Raw genomic sequence first — 19197 nt, 5'->3', positions numbered from 1 at the left:
AGTGTATCAGTGACTGGTGCAGAATCAAAAATAAAATCATGTGTTAAAGTCCCTAAAAGTGAAAGTTATCACAAGGAAGTTTCATTTGATAAGCAAAAGCCTATATTTTCACCAAATGAACGTTCGAGTTCTGACAACTACAAACTTTCTGCTCCAAATAAATCTATCAAACGTGTACACAGTGTATCAGTGACTGCTGCAGAATCAAAACTAAAATCGTGTGTTAAAGTCCCTAAAAGTGAAAATTAGCACAAGGAAGTTTCATTTGATAAGCCAAAGCCTATATCTTCACCAAATGAACATTCGAATTCTGACAACTACAAACTTTCTGCTCCAAATAAATCTATCAAACGTGTACACATTTTTGTGGACAGTCGTGGTAGAGGCTTAGCAGATATTGTAAAAAACAATCTTAGCAATGCTGAAGTGTGTGGAATAGTGAAACCTGGTCCAAAAATCGAGGAAGTATTATTGGGTTGCGATCCTGAGAACATTAAAAACGACTATGTGATAATAATCGGTGGTGCAAACAATGTAGCCTGTAATGAAGGCCACGATGTGATACAAACGCTGGAAAAGAATTTCTTAGCGCTAAATCGCTCCAAGTTATTTGTTGTAAACATCTCAAAAAGACATGACTTGGAACCACAGTCATGTGTCAACGAAGCTATCTCGCAAACAAACTATAAATTGACAAAGACTGGCAATCGCTTTAATAACAGTGTTGTAGACGTAAGCAGTTTTAGAAGAGAGTTGTTTACAAAACATGGTAAAACCGGGCAGGAAAGAGAGCATTAGGTATTCTCCTAAAAACAGCAATGACAGAACAACTCAACTCTACGAGATGCACTTCGTATAAACAAACTACAATAGACAAATGATTTTCAAAAAAACAGGACAAGAGTGCATTCGTGAACTCGACAGTTAAGAATAATTTTTTAGGCAAAACCCTGTAACAGCCTCTGTAACGGATCAACTTGCAATCTTCCACCAAAATATTAGAGGCCTGTTAAATAAGCTACACGAACTCTCAGTCAATGTGCAAGACAATGGAAGCATACATCACGCCCATGTACTATGCTTCACTGAGCATCACGCCTGCTCAGGGATGGAAAGGCTGGTAATACCTGACTACAACCTGACGTCTTCATACTGCAGAAACCAAAGAAAAGGTGGTGGTGTTGCAGTTTTTGTTAAGAACAGTATCAATTGCAAAGAAATGTATCTTCAGAATTTTTTTTTAGAGCAACATTTTGAATCATGTGCCATTGAAATTTCTGTAAGTAATTTCACCCTATTAATTGTGGCAATTTATAGAGCACCTTCAGGAAATCTTGACCTCTTTTTGAAGCAGCTCGATTTGCTTTTACTGCACTTATTCAACTATAAAAGAGATGTTGTACTACTTGGAGATTTCAATATCAACTTTCTTACACATAGTAGTGGGAAGACAGACCTAGAAAATCTGATGTACACCTACAACCTTCTGCCAGTAGTCAATTTTCCCACCAGAGTAACTTCATATTCAAGCACACTAATTGACAACATTTTTGAAGACCAAGAGAAATTGGGCAGTATCAGCGTTAGTAAAATAATAAAAGGTCTTTCTGACTATGATGGTCAAAGACTTACCATCAAAAATATAAATGTTTGTCAGAATAAAACTGAGCCAATGTGGAAGGTATTCAGGCCCATATATGTACTAACAATCAAAACATTCAAATCATGCCTCCACAATTTAAACTGGAGTCACATATATTCCGAAACAGATGTAAATTCCAAGTATAACCTGTTTAGTAAAGAAATTGCATCAATATTTGAAACCTCCTCCCCAAAAAAAGTTTATAGGAATGTACCAAAAGAAAACACAAAAAACCATGGATAACAAATGGGATTAGGACATTTTGCAAGCAAAAAAGAATTTTGTACATAACAGCAAAAGAATCAGGAAACCCCAGTCAAATAAATCATTATAAAAAGTATTGTAAAACTTTGAGTAAGGTAATCAAACATTCAAAAAGCATATATTTTAGATCCAAAATCAACCAATCCAGTAATGAAATTAAAGCAATCTGGGACATAATAAGGAGCGAGACTGGTACGAACAGTGCCAGTAAACCAGTAGACATTGTGCTAAACATTGATGACAATACTATAAGCAACCAAGAGACTATTGCGAATGCATTCAATGACTACTTCATAAGTTCTGCAGAGCAAATAGGTTGCAATGGATCCTTAGAAAGTGCCATGGGCCTACTGAAGCACAGTTTTCCCATTCCAGTGAGTGAGATAAAGACATCCCCCGTAACCAAATATGAGATTAAAAAAACCATTGCCTCATTAAAATGTAAGGGATCATCTGGTGTAGATAATATCTCCAGTAAGCTGCTAAAAACCTGCTCTGACCAATTAAACAAAGTATTAGCCCACATATTTAATGCCTCTATGTACCAGGGTGTTTTCCCAGAGGGCATGAAACTTGCTATAGTGAAGCCTCTCCACAAAAAGGGAGACACAACGCAAGTCTCAAACTATCATCCAATCTCCCTCCTGTCCACTTTCGCTAAAGTCCTTGAGAAACTACTGCACTCCAGAATTGTAAGGTACCTAGAAAACTTTGGCATCATAAGTGATAGACAGTTCGGTTTCCAGAAAAGTATGTCCACAACTGAGGCCATATTTTCTTTCACAAATGATATACTGGAATCCCTAAATAATAAAATGAAGGCAGTTGGAATATTTTGTGATCTGTCCAAAGCCTTCGACTGTGTGGACCACAAAATACTGCTCAACAAAGCACGCCACTATGGAATTACTGGGGCACTGGGAAGCTGGCTAAAATCCTACCTCCAAAACAGGAAGCAGAAGGTAATTCTCAATGGGAGCAATAAAGAGGGAGAGGTAGTAGAGTCAGACTGGAGCACTGTACTCCATGGAGTACCCCAGGGATCCGTCCTTGGTCCGTTGCTGTTTCTGATATACGTAAATGACCTACCTTTATCATGCAATACATGCAAGTTCATCATGTTTGCTGACAACACCAGCATTTTGATTAGTAACAAACAACTCACTGATAAGAGGTTGATGCCAACAAATTACTTACAGTACTATTAACCTGGTTCCAAGTGAACTCGCTCACAGTAAACCTGAGCAAAACAAATTATATCCATTTCAGCATTGACCACAAACTCCCCCAGGAGATTACTGTTTTAAATAACAATAATCAGATAGAAAGGGTACACTGCACCAAATTCTTAGGCCTCCACATAGACAATAGGCTCAACTGGGACCACCATGTCCTCGAGACTGTAAAAAGGCTGTCCTCAGCAATTTTTGCCATTAGGACAATCTCACAATTTGGAGACATGAATGTCACGAAGTCCATATACTTTGCATACTTCCACTCCATTATGTGTTATAGCATTATCTTCTGGGACAATTCACCCTCATCTAAAAAAAATCTTCATCACGCAGAAAAAAGTAGTTCGTATAATGTGCAGAGTACCCCCGAGAACCTCCTACCGTACGCTCTTTAAAAAACTTGGAATACTTTCCACAACCTGCCAGTATATTTTTTCCCTAATGATTTTCTTGGTTGACAATCCTGCCCACTATGAAACCAATGAAAGCTTCCATTATCACAATACAAGAAAGAAGGCTGACCTCCACTTTGAACTAAAAAGTTTAACTCATGTACAGAAAGGAGTGCATTACTCCAGTGTCAAAATATTTAACTTATTACTGAACTATATAAAAAGTCTACGTAGTAACAGTGCATCATTCAAAAACAATCTAAATACATATTTAATCGAGAAAACGTTTTACTCATTTGATGAATACTTCAACAGAGAAAAGTAGTCTTTGTATGTATTTATATTTACTGTTGTTTGTTTATGTTCCTTTTTTTCCTATTTGTAACCATATACTTACTGTGACAAATAGGCTTTTGCAATGTGATAAACTTTGCATAATGTATTATTCCTATGACTATTTTAGTTCATTATTATTTTTGCAAGTCTTATGTAATTTATGTCTAGTTCTGCTCTTGTAAACTAATTGATACCATGGTCTGTGAACATATATTACTCAAGTTGTTCTACATCCTAGCATCATACGCATAACAGGATCTATGGAATTTGTAGATAAATAAAAAAAAACAAAAAAAAAACTCACAGTTGATGCACTTGGCCATTTGATCAGTTTCTGTGAGTTTTCATGTCGTTCCCAGTCTAGTCAGAATTTTCTCATAGTAACAATGTTAATACTCTGCACATAATTAGTTTGTCTAATTAATGATAGGATCTGTGGAACCCTATGAATAAATGAAGGAATGAGTGATCAGTGAATGAAAATACTTAATCAGATATTTTGTGCTTCAATGCAGTGCATTGGACCACAAAGAACTTGTCAAACCGAAATTCACAAAATGTTCTATGTTCATTTTCTTTTGTCCTACACTTTCAATCTCTGCAAAGGGTTTCCTTGAATTAAATGTGAAATTTCTGCAGAGTGCTCCTGCAAAATGTAAATGTTCATTGCTGTAAATGTCACAGTTAATAAAATATTACTATCTATTATGCCATTAGGATTTAATGTGAAATCAACTCAAACATGGATTAATAGCCCAAATTTTTTTATTAATTGTGAGAGTGCTTCTCTGTAAACTAAATATGTCACACATCTCAGTGATACAATATGCATGGAGTTGGTTCATAAATGACTTTTTTCTTTTTTTTTTTTTCAACAAAGAGTGCTATAATAGGAACCTTTTGTATCAAGAAATGTGGTAAGATTACAAAAGTTTGATTTAACTCAAAATCTGTAACTGCACTCACATCCTTGCAGGGGCTCAGTATGTAACATTAATAGGAAATCATTAAGAAGAATTGAGAACTTTTTGGGGAATGCTAAAAACACTGTTACAACACTTACATATTCCACAATAATTTCATATTGCCACATACTTTCTATGCTAAATACGTGATGTCATTCATAATGAAATATTGACTCATATCTTTCTTTCTGTGGTTTACTCATTCTTTCAGATGTGGCTTCTGGTAGAATTATTTGGGTTTTCCAGTATAGATACAATAGTAGTATCAAAGGTAAACGGTACCTTGAGACCAAGATGCAACATGCTGGGCATGTTACAGTAGGCCTTTACTTAGGCACTGATTATTAATGCCACAAGTTCAGATTCATTTCCCTTTTCAGCACATTGTTTCAACTTAAATTTATGTGATATGTTGGCACAAATGTTTATACTGAAGCTGAGTATCAAAACTCCAGTCACTTTCCTGGCTTGCTCAATCATTTGAGTCTCTATCTTTTACAGTCAGTATATTTATTTGTTCTAGAAGAGTACCTATGGAGTTTGAGAATGTAGAAAAAATGGAAAAGTTATACTGAAGCTGCAATTCATGAATTGTGATCTATTGGTTAGACTGACATCCTGGTTCATTCCCAATTTGTTTTAAAATAGTAATGTTTCACAAAAAATAGCTAATCACAGCCTATCTTCAAATTAAATGTTAACATCTAACTCATCACATTCTAGAAAAATATTAGAACTGGAAAGTCATATTGACCATATAATAAGTAAATTATGCATGTTTGTACTTTCAGTGCATAAATTATCTAATGCTACTTACTAATATGAATGAAAACTAGCATGCATATTCCATTTTGAATTGGTAACAAGATGAACATTTGCAGCAGGTTGGGGGTCCAATAATTGCTACTGAGTGGTGGGAGCCAAACTGGTGATTGCCAGGAGGCACTTGATTCTCACTTGGGGGAATACTGGTTTCATAAGATGCCTAGGGAGATAGAAACAGTTAATGATCAAACCAGTTTTTTATTATTTCATCTGATTTAGACAATTACATGGGTGCACCTTCATCTCTGGTGCAGTTTAGCACTTTTCCATAACATTGCCTGTCGGCAAAGAAGGCAAGGCAGGTGTAAAAACCAGCCTGCAGCATATGCTTGCTGCCAGAGACATGGAATGTTGAGCTTGGCATTGCTGACACACTGGAAGCAGCATCAGTAAGGATAGTCATGGCACCGTATCTGAACTGGAAGCCAGTAGAAAAACAGTGAGGGCACCTTACATTGTTACCAGAAGAGTCTTAGTGATGTGACAGCAAGTAGTTCCACCCAGGGAGGTGAACCATGCGGCACTGTATATGGATGCAGTGTTTCCCCAGTGCTACGGAGCTGGCTTGTCATACATTCACAGCGGATATGTCAGCAAGTGGGCTTGCAGCAACTGCAACAGGATGTTGGGTGCCAAGGAGCCTGGGTGATCCGCCAGCAGTTCATGATTCATGGCCTGTGATAGCAGTGGCAACTGCATCATGGTCACTGCATATTCCATGGCTGTGTCCAACCCAGGCTAGGTACAGCAACAAGCAACATTGCCCAGCTGTCTGGAATGATGATGGGCTGGTTCTGAGGGTTTAAATACCACTGTCAGGTGCTAACCATGTGAAAGAAGCTGTGTTTCTGTGGCACACAGAAATGTTTCGAAGAGAGGCCAGTGTCCTGTGGCTGGCTGTCATCACACCCAAGGATGTTGAACTGCAAATACTTCCTGAAGGTTGGTCAGTGTGCCAGACCATTGAATCATGGTAGTCCAGCAGCATGGAAGTGCCTCGTTATTACTGCATCAGCAGGTCAATGATTGGGGCTGATGGAGACAGTTGAGAATGTCCTAGATTCAGTACTTGGCTGCTGCTGTGGCTCCTTCTGCTACACTTACAACTGGTGTTGATCCTTGATGAGTGTGGCAAATAGACTGACACCATGTCTCCTGGTGTGTTGACCTCTAAGTCTGAACATGTCGGGGGATGTGCAGGCTGTGTGCCATTGCTGCAGCTACTTTGTCAAGGGAAGTCTTGCAGACTGCATCTTGCCCCAGTGACAGAGAGCAAAGGAGTTTTCCATATGAAACTCAGCACAGTTGGGGATGGCTGCACTCAGTGCTGCAAGCTGCCTAAGCGCCTGAGTAATCAAATGGCAAGCAAAGGTTCGAGGCTCAGGGTGGTGGTGATGGCACCAGCATCAGCACTATGCTGACCAATACGGGCCGGATGTCATACAACTACCCAGCTGTTTGACAATGACAGGCTGGACACAGGCATTTTAAATGCAGCTGTCTGGTGCTGACTGTGGAAGCTGTTGTGTTTCTATGTCACTCAGGAGCGTCTCAAACAGGATCTTGTGACCTATTCTTGGCTGTTGCTGGATCATGGTGGATGGAACCATGGAAACTTCCTGTAGATTGGCCATTGTCCCAGGCCATTGACTTGCTGTAGTCTGGCGGCACAGTAGTGCTTAGGTCCTGCTCTGTTGGTAGGTCAACAGCTGCAGCTGTTGTGATGTCCTAGATTTGGTACTCAGCTGCAGCTGTTGCTTGTTCCATTCTGCATTATACTGTGAGGAACATCAAGAAACATATTGTCCCTACTGAAGCTCCAGGCAGAAAGAAACACATATTGAGCCATATGTGTGACACATCCATAAGGAACTCACATAATCAATTATTTGCTGTATAAAGTGTAAGTAGAAATTCCATTACTCGTGTACTAATACTACAAATAGAGTGAAAAATTGGAAATGGATTCAGTGTTTTCGTAATGCATATCACGATCTGGACCCTGTGAAAACCTGTGACTGTGAATGCGAAGAATTAAAGAAGGTGCTCAAAACTGTACAAGAGGAACTTATGAAGGCGAATTCAGTGATATGTACACTCACTAATGACTTACAGAGACAAGAATCGTGTAGTAAACATGTTTCCAATAGTGTAGAAAAGGGACAAGTGAACATAAACAACAAACTGGAAGTGTCTGTACTAAATCATGATGTTCCACACAGAGTGTATAATGCTGGATAACGGAAACCAGTAACCACAATCACAAATGAAAGCAAGTCTACAAGTGACTTCTTGGAAAAGCAATACATAGTCGCAGAAAAACAGTCACTAAGACAAAAACCGAAAATATACATTGCCTCTGATAGCCATGGCAGAAGTTGCACTGAAAACATGATAAATCTAGCTAGAAACAATTATGAAATTGAAGGAAAGGTAATGCCTGGAGCCCCAATGAGTGAGATACTTAAAAAATGCAGCGGCTTACATAAACTAAATAAAGAAGACTATGCTGTTATTTGGGCTGGTGCTAATGATGTGGCAAAAAATGAAGCCAACATGGCACTTCATTCACTGCAAAAAGCATTGTCAGACCTACGAAATACAAACATGATAGTAGTGGGAGTTCCTCACAGAGATGACCTGGCTGACTGGTCTTGTGTAAATCAATAAATCAACAGCACAAATAGAAAATTAAGAAAAAAATACTAGGCTCTCAAAATGCAAAATTCGTTAATACACCTAACAGCAAAGAGCTATATACCTTGCATGGGCTGCATCTAAATGCAACAGGCAAGGAACTTATGGCAAAATGGATTCTAGAGTTAGCGAACATGAAGAATAAGGATAACAAACCAAGGATTGAACTCAAGTGGAGGGGCACAACTGCAAATGATGAACTAATGACTGTAGCTTTAGCAAATAAACCAGCAGCATGTGCAGCTCAAAAGAAGATGTCCCACAAGCAGCCAATCCAGATATCAAGTAAAGAAAAAAATATTCCAAAGAGCCCTTTGGAAATGGAAACACAAATATGGACACTAAATAAACCTGCACTAAGTATAGATGAAAATAAGACTTCATACTAGCAGTCAATGCAGACGTCAGAAAGAAGAATAAATAGGAATCGATCACGAGCAAAGAAAATTCCAACATGCTGTGTACGTAGATCAACATGCAGAAAGAAGCCACTGCAGAGAAGTCAAGATTTTTGGTGGGATCAGACATGCTGCAACACCATGTAAAAGAGACAGTGAAGATCAATGCTCAGGCAAGTATTACATCATCTTCTTACATTTTAGCAAGCAACAAAGGAGACGTATCACTGGAGTAAAGAAAGTAACCAGACCTAATACTCCAAGCAACTGTATGGGGACAAAGAGTCCCCAAATAAATATGGATAAAGACAAAATATTAACTTAGTTACAAATCAACATCCGTTGCATTAGAAATAAGATTTTAGAATTAGAACATCTTTGTAATGATTTGTTTGTGGACGTTATATGTATATCTGAACACCGGCTAACAACTGAGCAAGTAGACATATTTGATCCTCAGGGGTATGTTGTTGCTGACATCATGTGTAGAAAGTAGAGAAAGAATGGTGGTGCAGGTATTTTTGCAAGAGAAGAAGTGAAATTTTCTAAAACTGATGTAACAACTTATAACTCAGACCTACATGCAGAGTTCAGTTGTGTTAAGCTGCTGGATGAAAACATAATAGTAGTTAGCCTATATAGAGCCCCAGATGGTGATGTTAACCCAGTTATTGAGAAATTTGAATTATAAATTTAAAAAAAATTTGAAATTTAAGACAAGAATTTATGTCTGTGGAGATTTCACTATTGAAATGGCTAATACAGACAAACAAGTCACAAAAATATTTTTGAATGTACTAAGATCATTAAACTTATACTGTACAAATAAGTGTCCTACTCATATGGATGCATGCTTGGACAACATTATAGTTAATTTCATTGAGGAACATTTTAGAGTCACATTTGCAGGAGGACACTTTGCAGATCATGATCCTTTGCTCCTGACACTTTATAAGAGGCAGCCAATTAAAACTACCGAACATAACTCTGTACTGGTGAGAGGACAAAAAGAGGAGTACATTACACTGTTGATTGATAAGTTAAGGAAGGAAAAGTGGGGCTGGGTATACAAATGTCAACCAGGGAAATTGGTAACAGAAATAGCCTTTGATAACTTTTTTGAGAAATTTATAGAACTATGGTATTCTTGTTCTCCATTAACAAAAGCTAGAACTACAAGGAAACCTAAAAATAAAATGCTTAACTGGTTTACCACAGAACTTTCTGAAATTAGGAAAAACTTGCACACATTACACTGGATTTACAAGCATGCCTGTATTCACAGGACTGAGCAGAGATAGAGAGAGTTTATAACTCATATACTAAATCCAAAAAATTCTGCAGAACTAAGCTCCTCCTTGCAAAAAACTAGCATCTGAAAAGTACATAGAAAGTGCTCCCAATAAATGCAAGGCAGCATGGCAAATTATAAATCAAGGTCTCACTCCCAAACACACTCAAGTGCCTTTGATGGACCCTGAGGCACTAAATAACTTTTTTATTAATTTGGTTAAGGAAATAACAAACAGTATTAAAGAAAAAAGTTCTTCCACAACGGTCCTGCTGGCTACCCCTCTGCCCAATGACCATGTATTTCACTGGAATCCTACCACACCCACTGACATTTTAAAAACTGTTGCCAAATTTTCAAATTCAAAAAGTATGGATTGCTACTGGTTGTCCAATAACATTATTAAAAAAACAATACACTTAATATGCTCACCATTAGCCAGTATTTTCAATAAATGCTTAGAATTTGGAGTTTTTCCTAATACACTCAAGCTATCTAAAATCATCCCAGTTTATAAAAAGAGGAATAAAAAACTGTCTGAAAGCTATCGACCAATTTCAATTGTGCCTACATTGTCGAAAATATATGAGTCACTAATGCACAACCAGCTAAATACCTACTTTGAAGATTGTGTACTTTTTGCTGATGATACAAGTCTCTTTATTAAAGCTCAGAATGAGACTGACCTTAACAGGAAAATTGAAACAACAACCGTTGAAGCAAGTAAATGGTTCAGGGACAACAGTTTATTTGTGAATGAGAAAAAAACATTATGGATGAATTACAAACATGTTTCAAATAATGTGAAGCCCAATATAACTGTGAAGCTAGGCCAACAGAATATACTACAAACACCAAATACAAAATTCTTAGGAATTTGGTTAGATGAGCATCTTAAGTGGGACAAGCATATAGATGCATGCGCTCAATAAAAAGTTAAGTAAATGTTGCTATGTATTTAGAATACTCAAAAATTGCTGCAGTGATCAAACAGTATTGTGTACATATTATGCATTTATGCATAGTCTTTTGCGATATGGTGTCATATTTTGGGGCAATTCAAGTCAGGCAAAATGCTCCTTTATTATTCAAAAAAGAGTGATAAGAATCATAAAAGGAGCTGCACCTAGAGATACATGTAGGGAATTTTTCAAGGAATATAAAATCATGACTCTTCCATCCATTTACATCTATGAAAGTATATGCTTTCTGAAGTCTCACCCCCAGTTTTCTTCTTTAAACAGTGAGTTCCATGACTATACAACAAGACAGAGTAATGAATTTCACAGAGTTCCCTTAAAAATAAAAAGGATTCAGAAGCTGAGCAGTTTCAAAAGTGAACTGAAAAGAATGTTAATTAGTAATAGTTTTTACAGTGTTAGTGAATACATGAATTCTTCAGAAAGATAGCGTGCCTTCACCTATCTTATAAGTTACTCATATACAAACTTGTGTCGTGGGGTAGACCCTTTTACTTACACACAAAAATTAATTAATTTGTCAATATAGAGTGTTATAATCATTGTTTCTTGTTGCTGTCCATTATACACAGAATATATGTAACTTATTTGTGTCCTATATTGTTACAAATTTATATCATGTAAGCTATAATTGTTTTGCCCATATATTTAATTCAGATTGTTCACCGATATTTTTTGCATAATATATTGTTATTCATGTTTTTTCTGTATGTAACATATGACAAATCCCATATCATTGTACATGGTAAAACGGGAGTTCAATAAATCAATCAAATCAATCAAACAATCTTGGCTTACTTTGTAACTTTCAGTTTGGATTTCGCAAGGAAAAAAACACAACTGCTACTGTTTTAGAAATCATTGATTGAACATTATCTGCTGTTGGAAACAAAAACAAAGTATCACTTGTATTTTGTGACTTAAGCAAGGCATTTGAATGCATTCCTGTTGACATCCTACTAAAAAAATTGGAATACTATCGGTTGCAAGAAAACACTTTAGCCATCATCACTTCTTACTTGAACAACAGGAAACAGTTCATTTCAGTCAGGTATATGCATTCTTCTTTGCTTGAGATAGACACAGGTCTTCCCCAAGGATCTATCCTCGGACCCCTCTTTTTCATTGTTGCAATCAATGACCTGCCTTACAACATACCTCATCCTGTCATATATTACACAGATGATACTACACTGTTTACTTCTCATCAGAACATCTCTGAACTCAATCACATAACAAAACAATCTCTTGACATAGCTTTGGACTGGTTTACTGCTAATAAACTCTTATGTACTCCAGGTAAAACACAACAGCTCATAGTAGGCATGACAAAGGATATAGAAACTAAATATCAGTAAAACTTCTAGGTATTCACATTGACCCTAAACTTAATTGGCAAGAACATATCAATCATGTCTGCAAAAAGGTATCTCGGGTATCATACCTCTTTTTGAAACTAAGGGACATGGTACGCATGGATTACCTTCGGATGACATACTTTGAACTTTTCCAATCACATATATCATATGGCCTTATTATAGGGGGACATTCTCCCCATGTCGATAACATTTTAAAAATACAAAAGAAAGTTTTGCGTGTAATTTGTAAGATAGGTCATTTGGAACATTGTCGTCCACTCTTCACCAGGTTCAAAATACTTACAGTTGTGTATAGATATACGTAGGCACAGGTTATCAATGACTGGAAATTCTCACAAAGTAAACCCACTAAGAATTTTCAAGAAGTTACCAGTCTTTGTTCACACCAAGGACATAATTAGTTTTAAACATAAGTAGTACAACTGGTTAACAGATCTCTCTTTCTATAATCTTAAAGAATACTTTGCTTTACCAGATTATTATATTAACTTTTAAAAACTGTTACCTTTAATTGAATTATTATGTACTGCATAAACTTTGTAGAACTAATATTTAATGCTACACATTGTACTACTGTGCACCATATATACTTTATCTTGTATCAAATTGACGAAACCCATAACATTGTGAAATGATTCATAGTGAATAAAGATTCATGATTCTTTAGAAACTGTAATTATAAACAAATATCTACCTATATATATCAGTGAGTTTATTTTTTTCTATAATAAACTGGAGTTAGTCATAGAAAATCATATCCATCCTTTATATAATACAAGAAATAAAGATAATTTATAAAAATAAACAAATAAAAAACTGATACTCAATGGAAAAATTTACAAAAGACAAACTGATAATTTGGGAAGGATGATGTTCATTGTTATCTGTGTTGAGCACACATAGCAGTCTGTTCTCAATAAAAAGCTGTTAGAATACTTCATCAGCTGTAATTTTATAGTAGTGTTTATATCACAACTTTCACTGTACTCAGTTCCAGCATTTCATTAATCATTACTCTGATCATTACTCAATACATAAACGGTAATAACGAGGAACAAAAATTTTTTATATGTTTGAGAGAATGAGGAAGTAGCACAGACATATGAACCTGTGTAATATGAAGAACAAGTCTATATTTATGAACATTCTATTAAATCTAGGAGAAAGAGGAATAACCACACTTTAATATATTATAGGAGTAACAGATAATAATTTTTAAGCAATAAAATAAAGGAATACTTACACTAAATGTATTAAGGAACTATGCACTAATTTCAACATGAATTGAGGAATGACTGTACTATAAGGTAATCTTCTATTTTCATCTACTGTGTGAGAGAAACTACCTGAGAATGAATTTTGTAAATAATTTAATTTTTTGCAATATAGTCATTGTCTCCCTTACCTAGAAAGTGGTGGGCAACGTGCATGGTACCAGTTGTAGGTATGGATTCTTTTTTCCACAAATTGCTGTTCTTCAGTTACTGGGAAGTAAATGCAAACATGTATGGTTTTCTTAATAAAGCACTTATAATTAAATGATGGATTTAAAAAAAAAAAAGAGTTATGATGCATAAGAAAGGACAGATGAAGGGCAAACTAATCACAGTATGGAAAATGTGAATAAAATGTTGTACCTCAGATACATAGGAATGGATTCAAGTAAATAAGACTTACAGAAGGGGGAAGCTTTCATGAATGCACAGAAAAAAGATACAAACCACTGAGAAACAGCCATAAGTTTGTATTCATTTTCTTAAAAAAATATTTATTACTCATGTTTCAGTAACTTCCATATTATGAACATATACTTCAAGCATAAAGAAATACACAAAACAATCCAGGGAGGGAGAGGATGCCAATAAGTAATAGACTACTTTCTGGCCAATCAGAAAACAGCTTTGACATTCACAGATATGAGAGAACACTGGTGAGAAGAACTAAACAAAGATCATTAAATGCTCATGTCAATGGTAAACATTCAGCCAGATGGTTGAAAATTAAGTATGATAAAAGTAGCAACAAAACCTAGCTGCTCAGACAAACTTCCGTTAGAAAATCATCAAGGACTGACTGAATACATATGATGATGAAAAAATGGAGGGCAAATATTTGCAACAAGGATAGGAGAACATCAAAACTTTAATAGGAAAAGTTGCCTCAGAAGCTACTGTACACAAAAGTCAAAGGAAGAAAATAAATACCAGAAATACTGTAATGATGATATACAGAGGTTAAGTAAAGAGAAAAAAAATTTTGCATACCTTAAATGGATAAAAAACATGGCAACATAAAACAAAGACAAATACAAGAGACTAACAACAGAAATGAAGCAGCTATGCAGGTCAGTTAAACAGGAGAACCTGAGACAGATTCATATCTACATCTGCATGGATACTCTGAATATCACATTTAAGTGCCTAGCAGAGGGTTTATTGAACCACCTTCACAATTCTCTATTATCCAATCTCATATAGCATGCAGAAAGAACGAACACCTATATCTGTCTGTATGAGCTCTGATTTCTCTTATTTTATCATGATGATCATTTCTCCCTATGTAAGTTGACACCAACAAAATATTTTCACATTCAGAGGAGAAAGTTTGTGATTGGAATTTCATGAAAAATGTCTTTGTTTTAATGATGTCCATCCTAAATCCTGCATCATTTCAGTGACACTCTCTCCCCTATTTCGTAATAATTCAAAATGTGCTGCCCTTCTTTGAACTTTTCCGATGTGCTTCATCAATCCTATCTGGTAAGGATCCCATAGTGTGCAGCAGTACTCTAAACGAGGATGGACAAGCATAGTGTAGGCAGACTCCTTAGTAAATCTGTTACATTTCCTAAGTGTCCTGCCAATAAAACGCAGTCATTGGTTAGCCTTCCCCACAACAGTGTTCCTTCAAATTTAAGTTGTCCGTAATTATAATTCCTACATATTTAGTTGAATTTATGGTCTTTAGATTTGACTGATTTATCATGTAACCAAAGTTAAATGATTCCTTTTAGCACTCATATGGATGACCTCACACTTCTCATTATTTAGAGTCAATTGTCAATTTTCGCGCCATACAGATATATTTTCTATATCATTTTGCAATTTTTTTTTTCATCTTCTGGTGTCTTTACTAGTCGATAAATGACAGCTTCATCTGCAAACAACCTAAGACAGCTGCTCAGATTGTCTCCCAAATTATTTATATAGATAAGGAAGAGGAAAGGGCCTATACACTACCTTGCAGAATGCCAGAAATCACTTCTGTTTTACTTGATGACTTTCCATCAATTACTACAAACTGTGACCTCTCTGACAGGAAATCATGAATACAGTCATATAACTGAGACAATATTCCATAGGCACGCAATTTCACTACAAGCCGCTTGTGTGCTACAGTTTCAAAAGCCTTACAGAAATACGGAATCAATTTGAAATCCCTTGTCGATAACACTCAACACTTCATGCAAGTAAAGAGCTAGATGTGTTTCACAAGAATGATATTTCCTAATCCATGTTGACAGTGTGTAAATAGATTGTTTTCTTCGAGGTGCTTCATAATGTTCAAACACAATGTATGTTTGAAAATCCTGCTTATCCTTGCATATTGACATTAATGATATGGGCCTTTCATTTAGTGGATTACTCCTCTTACATTTCTTGAATATTGGTGTGACCTGTGCAACTTTCCATTCTTTGGGTACGGGTCTTTCATTGAGCGAACGGTTGTATGTGATTGTTTAAATATGGAGCTATTGCATCAGCATACTCTGATAGGAACCTAACTGGTATACAGTCTTGACCAGAAGACTTGCTTTACTACTCCGAGGATATCTACTTCTATGTTACTCATGTTGACAGCTGTTCTTGATTTGAATTCTGGAATATTTACTTCATCTTCTTTCGTGAAGGCATTTCAGATAGCTGTGTTTAGTAACTCTGCTTTGGCAGCACTGTCTTCAATAGTATCTCCATTGCTATCATGCACAAAATGCATTGATTGTGTCTTGCTGTTAGTATACTTCACGTACAACCAGAATCTCTTTGGATTTTCTGACAGGTTTCGAGACAAAGTTTTGTTGTGGAAACTATTATAAGCATCTTGAATTGAAGTATATTTTGCATATGCTTAAATTTGACATGCTTTTTTTTTGTTGCTGTTTCTGCAATAATGTTTTGAACTGTTTTGTGTACCAAGGAGAATCAGCTCCATTGTTTGTTAATGTACTTGGTATAAACCTCTCAATTGCTGCCAATACTATTTCTTTGAATTCAAACTACATCTGGTTTACCCTTACATTGTTAATTTGAAAGGAGCGGAGATTGTCTGTCAGGAAAGCATCAAGTCAATTTTTATATGTTTTTTGAATAGGTATATTTTTTGTTTATTTTTGGAGGATTTGGGGGTAACTATATTCAATCTTGCTATGACAACCCCATGTTCACTAATCCGTGTATCTGTTTTGATGCTCGTTATTAACTCAGGATTATTTGTTGCTAAGAGGTCAAGTGTGTTTTCATTACCGTACTATTCACATGGACTCATGAACTAACTGTTCACAATAATGTTCAGAGAACACATGTGGCACAATTTTGGATGATGTTTTAAGTGTACCTCCAGAATTAAACACATATTTTTGCCAACATATCGAGGGTAAATTAAAGTCATGACCAACTACAATCATATGAGTCAGGTACATGTTTGAAATCAAACTCAAGTTTTCTTTGAACCTTCAGCAGATGGGAGTTCAATAAAAGCATCCAATTTTTATTTTATTCTGAGTGCCAATGATGACCTTTGCCCATACTAACTCACAAGAACTATCTGCTTCAATTTTGAAACATGATAAGCTACTTCTGACAGCAACAAAGATGCCACTACCCACTGTGTTTAGCCTGTCCTTTTGGAACCCTGTTAGGTTTTTCGCAAAAATTTCAGCTTTAGCCAGCTTTCAGTACCTATAACATTTTGAGCATCAATGCTTTCTATTAGCACTTGGAGATCTGGTACTTTTCCAACACAGCTACAACAATTTACAACTGTAGTATCCTGTATCTACGTTCTTCCTATGTTCGGTCTGCACCCTTTGTGACTGAAGCCCTTTTTGTATTTTCCTGATACCCTCTCAACTAAAAAAAACCACCCAGTCCACACCACATAGCCCCTGCTACAAGTGTAGCTCCCTCTTGCTTATAGTGGACTCCTGACCTATTCAGTGGAACCCAGAACCCAACCACCCTTCGGAACAAGTCAAGGAATCTGCAGTCCACATGGTTGCCGAACTGTCGGACCCTCTGATTCAGACCCTCTGCTCAGCTGTGTACCATAGGACCGAAATTGGTCCTGTCGACTATGCTGCAAATGGTCAGCTCCGCTTTCATGTCACAAGCAAGACTGGCAGCCTTTATGACTTTCGTCAGCCACTTGAAACCAGAGAGAATCTCTTCTGATCTAAAGTGACACACATCATTGGTACCGACATGAGCCACCACCTGCAGTTGGCTGCACCCTGTGCTCTTCATGGCATCCAGAAGGACTCGTTCCACACCTGGAATGACTCCACCCAGTATGCACACGGAGTACACATAAGCTTTCTACCCCTTCTTTACAACCATGTCCCTAAGGCACCCCATAATGCGCCTAATGTTGGAGCTCCCAACTATCAATAACCCCACCCTCTGTGATTGCCCAAATTTGCAGGCTGAGAGGTTTCCTCGAAAACAGAACAGGTGATGGCATCTGGCTGAGTGACAGTGTCGGCCACGGACACACCTGGAACCTGTTTGTCAGACTAACTGGGGAGGCCTTATGTGTGGACCACTGGGAAGTCTTTCGCTGCCTTCTATTTCCTAGGGTGACCTCTTGCTTGACCATAGGTGAGGGGTCAACCTCAGTGTGAGCTGTAACTGGGCTGGCTACTGGTGAGGACTGATTGGAGGACTCAACGTGCTGTACGTCTGTTGGATACCCATGGCTGGCCCACAACAGTGGTGTCCATCCACTGCAGCTTCAAGCTGTGTAACCAAAACCATCACTGCCTGGAGCTGACACCGAAGTGTCATCAACTTGGGTTGCATCTGCACGCAACAATCACAGCCCATATTCATATTAAAGACCATAGTAAACTAAACTACCCAGGTAACAAACTATCAGCACAAGCTGCAGAACTCTACTGTAGACGCTGACGAAAACACAGAAACTGTGTCTAATAAATTAGATTAATATACAGAGACTCGAAAACCTAACTACCAAAGCACTCAGGTGAACTAAATAATGTGCCCCTGATTAGGAACTTGTAATGTGTCACAAAATCGGTTTAGTTTCTGATGCAAACAAAAACATGAGAACTGAAACAGAAAACGATACTCATTGAATCAGGATCCAAAATATAATAAGATAATATTAACATGGACTGCTTAGACTACTATAAGAAGCTTTGGACAAAAGAGTATGAAGCAACTGTAAAGTTAGAAGAATCCACTGTAACACAAGGAGTGAAGGAAAAAGTAAACAAACACAAAATGGAAATGACAGGATTAGAGGATGTGCTATGAAACAAGGATGCAGTTTGTTTTTGGTGCTTTTTAATGTTTATGCTGATTATATGTCGAGGCAAAGGATACATAAAAAACAGAGTTTGACACTCATAATTTTAACCAACATAAATATCTAATGACAACACTCTTTGCTGATGACCAGCTTGATATAGTTAACATTGAGGACAATCTTCAAAATCTTGTTTATAAATTCAGTGTTACTGCTGAGAGTTATAACGTAGGAATCTTAACCTAAA

The 19197-nt window shown here is 36.8% G+C and overlaps 1 protein-coding gene across 1 annotated transcript in view; it reads right to left on the bottom strand.

Annotated features, from left to right (window-relative positions):
* LOC126473839 (uncharacterized) overlaps positions 1-19197 on the bottom strand; it is a 189643-nt gene that overhangs the window by 116787 nt on the left and 53659 nt on the right. The window contains exon 4 of the mRNA XM_050101166.1: positions 13810-13888. Coding sequence (XP_049957123.1) covers positions 13810-13888 — 79 coding nt within the window. The remainder of the gene's footprint in view (positions 1-13809; positions 13889-19197) is intronic.

This window comes from Schistocerca serialis, chromosome 4 (assembly GCF_023864345.2).
Source record: "Schistocerca serialis cubense isolate TAMUIC-IGC-003099 chromosome 4, iqSchSeri2.2, whole genome shotgun sequence".
In the NCBI taxonomy this organism is placed as follows: domain Eukaryota; kingdom Metazoa; phylum Arthropoda; class Insecta; order Orthoptera; family Acrididae; genus Schistocerca; species Schistocerca serialis.
This window is presented reverse-complemented; position numbering and strand designations above follow the sequence as displayed.